Source organism: Sminthopsis crassicaudata, chromosome 1, assembly GCF_048593235.1.
Source record: "Sminthopsis crassicaudata isolate SCR6 chromosome 1, ASM4859323v1, whole genome shotgun sequence".
Classification (NCBI taxonomy): Eukaryota; Metazoa; Chordata; class Mammalia; order Dasyuromorphia; family Dasyuridae; genus Sminthopsis; species Sminthopsis crassicaudata.
The window spans coordinates 75,136,932-75,142,931 of NC_133617.1; the positions used below are offsets into that span (position 1 = coordinate 75,136,932).

General features: G+C 40.2%; 1 protein-coding gene across 8 annotated transcripts in view; it reads right to left on the reverse strand.

Annotated features, from left to right (window-relative positions):
- Positions 1–5,755, reverse strand: part of PUF60 (poly(U) binding splicing factor 60) — a 36,620-nt gene extending 30,865 nt beyond the window's left edge. For 2 of the 8 annotated variants that reach the window (XM_074262290.1, XM_074262264.1), the window contains exon 1: positions 5,612–5,755. In XM_074262290.1, coding sequence (XP_074118391.1) covers positions 5,612–5,635 — 24 coding nt within the window. In that variant the 5' untranslated portion in view covers positions 5,636–5,755. Of the gene's footprint in view, positions 1–1,767; positions 1,820–5,611 lie in introns of those variants that run through there. The other 6 variants (XM_074262272.1, XM_074262254.1, XM_074262318.1 and 3 more) reach the window with 4 other exon arrangements.
- Positions 5,756–6,000: the final 245 nt, after the last annotated feature.

The following is a 6,000-nucleotide window of genomic DNA, read 5'->3' on the forward strand; positions in this document are numbered from 1 at the left end:
AGATTTCGTGGAAAAGTAAATAAAACTCATTTGACAGTATCTATAGGCTTTTGGATTTTTTGGTAACATCAAAAGTAAAATTTTTAATGGTGTACTTCTCATCTGAACTATTTTAATAATTTCTAAACTGGTCTGTCTGCCTCAAGTCTCTTCCCTCTTCAATCCATCCTCCACACAACTGTTGAAGTGATTTTACTAAAGCATAGATGATGGCCATGTCACTTCCCTGCTAAATAAAACTCATGTGCTCCCTATTACTTTCTTAATTCCTCTGATTACTTCAGACCAATTATATTCAACTTATTCTGTATCTATCTTGTTTGTACAGAGTTGCTTTCTTGTTGACTTCTACATTAGACTGTGACCTGGAGAGCTAAAACTGTCTTTACTTTTTCTAGCCAGTGTCTGGACAACAGAAAGTGCTAAGTGCTTGTTGACGGAGTGATTCAGTACCTAAGGTCATGCCTGGCAATTTTTTAATGAATGCCTATTGATTAGACCTAAAATTTTGTACAAAATCAATAGTGAAGGAGGAAAGCTCCCTGTTATCCCTGAAAAGGGATTCTAGTGATGGAAAATTTACAAGATTCTACTTGCACTCAATTTGTGATAAAAAGGAAAATTGGGTAAAATCTAAAATGCACACCCTGAGTTTTGGAAGATGATTTCAAAGAATTCAGAATATAGCTGGAATCCCATGGACTAAAATTCAACAATAGAAGGAGATGAGGGGACATAGAAATATTAAGGAGTGAAGAAACATTAGAGAACAATATAATACAAGACAGTGGGTAGTCTAAGCTATCTGGAACATCAAGTACAATGAAGGAGAATATTGTGTAAGGTTGGCAGAACCCAGATTGGAAAGTTAATGACAGAAGTTGGCGCTTAAATTTCAAAGACAAATGGAGGTTTAATTTAAGTTAATTTAATTTAAAGAACTCCCCCCCTCCAATAAAGCTAACTAAACTGCAATGGTCTACCTCAAGCAAAAGCTAAATAACTATCAGGTTTATTGAAAAGGGGCTCAGTTCTCTTTTAGGCCTGGCTTGGACCTGATGGTCCCTGATGACCATTGCAACTCTCCCTCTTTACTGAAGTCATTCTCTTCTAAGGTTACCTACAATCTTTTAACTGTTAAATTCAAAGGCCTTTTCTCAATCCTCATTCTTTTTTGCCTTCTTATAGTTTTTGATAGTATTAAGATGGTCTTTTTGAACACTCTCATCTCTCTCATATCAAGGCACTGATTTTACTTTCTTCCTGCCTATCTGACTTTTCTTAGTTTTTTTTTGTTGAATGATCATCTATTTTCTGGGTTTTCCCCAGGGCTCTTTCCTTAGCCCTCTATTATTTCATCAACACCTTCTTTGTGATGACTCCCAAAAATCTATATAATGAATTATCCTGTGGACTGTACCACTGGGCATTTCACATTTAAGTCAAAGAAGACTATTTTTACTAAACATCACTTGTGTACCCTTAAGGACCTCAGTTTTTCTCATCTCTAAGATAGCAGAGTTGGAATAGATAATCTCTAAATTTCTCTCTAATCTCTAAATCCTGGGATATAGAGTTGACCAAGTTCATATTTCAATATATATCCAAAGGAAATAATAAACATTTTCTTAGAGGACATTTGGTCATCTCACATTTCAGTTTTGAAGATATGAACATATAGATGACAGATTTAAATACTTATTATAAAGGATGATGAAATAACAAAATCTATTTAGATGGGATCTTCCAAATGAATTTAACACATACTTTTGGATGAAATTATTTTCGTCTATGATGAAGGAGGACACTCCCATGCATCCTTAAAAAAAAAAAAAAAAAAAAAATGGGCCATAGCTTAAAATTAAGGAATGAAGGAGCCTGAGTGATTATTAAAAGATTATTGAGAAGCTCCACATCCCCCTATGACTATTCTGTTTAAGGACAGCTGGGCAATCAATAAATGTGGCAAGTACCAAACAGTAAAACACACACACACACACACACACACACACACACACAATGTCTTGATAGGAACCAATTGTTTATAAGCGCTGGAGTAATTTCACATTCAAGTGTTTCCTTGGTTAAGATGAATAATATAGAAGGAAGAGGTGAGTAGATCATACCACATTACATACATTCTATGCAACTCATTCATTTCCTCCCATAAATCCTTCACAAGTGGTCCAACCAATATACGGAAGGCCATCTAGATGAGTGAAAGCTTCATTACTTACCCCCTTTATTATATAAGCCCATATACTTTTTTGTTTATATTCATCTCTCTCAAGTCCTCTATTCACTTATATATTATGTTCATCCCTCTAATTCTCTATATTCTGTATTCAACTTTCTGAAGACACTCATTTTTCTTGTGAAATCTTTCATTATTAACCACCAAAATAAGCAAGAAAAAAGCCCAGATCTTTACAGACCTCCTCCCTTCAACAGTGCAGAGGAATGCTGGTTTATAGTACATTTGCAAAATATTATGCAGGGGGATGATAAATCCATAGTACTGTTGCCTTGCAAAATATCAACACACAATTGAGGGTGGGAAAAAAGCTAAAAAAAGAGGGTGAGACTTTTATCACCCATCCTCTTAAGACTTATAGAAATTCGAGGACAATAAGTATATATTAAAAGCCATACATTAAACATATGACCATGTTTCTATGTCAGCATATTATCAACACTGGTAACAGTATAATCATCATAGTTGGATTCACTGTACAATTGCTATTAAGAAAATGAAAACTATATTTAAGTGAAATGGGGAAGTAGTTGGATATAATCAAATACATACAGAAGAAATCTATGCCTGAAGTAATAATTTTTAATGGGATTCGTGGAATTAAGTTTTCATGGTAATTCATAAAAGATACTTCTGAAGAAAATAGACTATGGACCATATTTCCCCCCCAAAAAACTTATTAAACCAAATGATGTTTTTATAATTTGTAAAACTTTTATGAAAATGGTTTATACTGATATTAAGGATAGGTTAGGTAAAAGTATGAGAAGGTTTGAAAGCTATTTTTCTTTTGAAGCAGATCACATCTTCACTATCATAAAGTTAAGACACAAAAAACAAACGTTTTGATTACAACAAAACCAGACACTTAGAAAAAAGCCCTCTCTACATAAAAGGTGAAGATGCCATTATTTATTAAAGAGAGCCTCTCAATATGATTCTTGAACATTCAAAAAGATTGGCCCAGCAAACCACACAAGAAAAACAAAGTGGATGAATAAAAATTGTATGACTATTACTATCATTTGTCTGCTTTTCCATTACTGTCAATCAAGTTGAAATTTATTAATAACTCCCTAAATATAAGTAGTAAGTGAAATAAAATAGATTCCCTAAGTGGTTTTGCTCTGCAGATACTCATTTGTAGAGAATATGCTAAAATTGCACTTAACTCCAGAATACTGTTTTTTAAAGTAATCCAAAATGACACAAAGAGTATCAACAACTTATACCAGAAAAAAAAGTTGATGAAGATTAAATATTGTCCATATTAAAACAAGTAGTTGAATGAACAGCCTACCATTTAGTCTATTATCCACATCTGGAATATAGAATAAGAAATCTACCTGAGACAGTTTTGGGGAAATGCTTGATGCTTTCAATGATCTTAGTTGTTTCTTAATACAAAGGCTAGTTTTCATTCTTCAATAATCAGTCAACAATATTTATTAAACAATTACTATGTCCCCAGGTACTATTGTTAGTGCTAGAAATACAAGCCAGTATCAGTCCTCAAGGAACTTATATTGTAAAGGAAAAGACAATAGTGAAAGAAAGCTTAAGTACAAAGGCACGTTGGAGGAGTCTTAAGTTGTAGCCTGCTGAGAAACGATGAGATGGCTGGCCTGCCCATTCTCCTAAAACAGATTCTGGAAGGAGCCATCTAGTCAGAGAAAGAGGCCCCGGGGCTGAAGGTATTTTCCCAAGATGTGACTCCCAGAGCTGAAGTGATCTTTCAAAATGAAGAGTTTTAGGGGGCATGACCCACCATGCCTCAGACACTTCTTCATCCAGGAAGCTCACTGAACGTAGCACAGGCATGTTTTCCCGTTGGAATGGCTCTCTGCCCTGAAAACTCATCTTCTGATTGGATAAAGCCCAAGACAGTCACCTCTTCATTCCTCTCCAGGACGCACTGCTGACAGTCTCCATAACACTTTCTCTATCAAGAGTCTCACCCCGTACCTTCAGTTTACCTTCACCACCAATCCCTTCGTGTGTGATCCTCATCTGAGGGTGTGTATGAGGGAGGAGTTTTCAGTCTTTCTGCTTCTAACTGGAGTGTCAGTACTTGGCATAGTGCCTGATACAGAGCAAGACTTTAATAAATGCTTGTTGACTGCCTGATTTTCAACAGAAATAATAGCTAGCATGGAACATCATTTAAGAAGAATCAAAATTCTAGAACAAATTGACTTGGAGGAAGTAACAAGATATCAAAGATGCATGAAATTTTCTAGTCATGAATAAGTATGGAACGGAAAGAATTCAACAATCAGATTGCTAAGTACTGAAGATAATCAAGCAGATATCAAAAGACCTTGAAGGTGGCCTCCAATCCCGGGAGTGGACAGTTATTCCATGGAAGACTTACGGAAGGACAGACAGAAATGAATGAATTTTTATCTGCACAGGCAGACTACCGAAATACCTCTCAGTTCAGATATTACCTCTTTCATGAAGTGTTCACTGACTGTAAAGTGAACTTACCTTCCTCAATTGCCACAAATCATTTCAAATTAATTTCTTCCTTAACCTCTATGGCGTTTTTTTTTAGTATCTTGTACATGTCAAAACAGCCAGTTTAGACCCTAAGCTTCACGAAACCAGTTTCCTTGGATTTTTCTGGAACTCGGATATGGACTTTACACGTGTTGAGAAGCAGGGCTTACATTGACATGACACGGCCAGGTTTTTGCTGGGGATCCCTGGATTCCCTAGCTCGGGTGGAGAAGGCCAGTTTGCCTCCCTCTTAGGCTCATACGGAGGGAAAATGAACACAACCAGAAGAAAGCACTTCTTCCAAGCCTCGTTGCTCACGCGCCAGGGGCTTGCCTTCAACAAAATCATCCCCACTGCAGTCTCCTAGCATGCAACTGGCATCCCACAGACAAAGCTGTTAGGCACACAGGGGGAGGGAGGGCAGGAACATGCACTAGTAGACCCCGCCCCTAGAGTCCCGTACGCATCCCGGGGTACCACGGATGGGGGAAGTGGGGGAGAAGAACAGGATTCATCCCAGCATGCCCCGCGACGGCCAGCGAAAACTATACTCCCCACCCCCGGCATGCAAAGCGGAGCGACAGGGACTGGGAGTCCCGAGCGCTCCGGCGCAAAGAAGTCTGGGCGTAGTAGTTCCAGGCCGCCGCCGCCGCGGCCGCCGCCGGGAAGCCAGTAGCCCTGCCCCCCCGCCGCCTTCCCGTCTCCAGGAGGCTGGAGATGAAGGCGATCCGCGCGATGGACCCGCGGACACGGCGGCAGCGCCTGCCATGGACTTCCAGGGCCCTCAGCCAGCCCTCCCCTCATCTTCCCGCGCCCATCTCGCCGCTGACTGCGCTCCGGGAGGGGCTCACTTACGAGAGTAATGGTCGCCGTCGCCATCTTGCGTCCGTCGCGGCCGCCGCGCGCGCCTCACTCTTCCCACTACTCTGCTCACTCTCGCGAGAGTTCCTTCCAGCAGACGTAACGGAAGGTGAAACTGATGGGAACTCGCGAGAGATCTTTGGCTCCGCCTTGGAAAGAGAGAGGAGACACTAACAAGAACCCACTTCCGGCCTGAGACTAAAGGCTAACACCTCTTAGCGGGCGTGACAAAGAAAGAGGCGGGAAGAAGGCGGGCCTTCGGGGCAGAGGGTAGAGCGCCCTGCTAGGGAGAGAGAGAAGCTGCGGAAAGCGACCTGGTAGCAGCTCGTCATCTCGCCCCCCTCCGGAGAGCTCGAGAATTCCAGACCGCTTCTCCGCTGGGC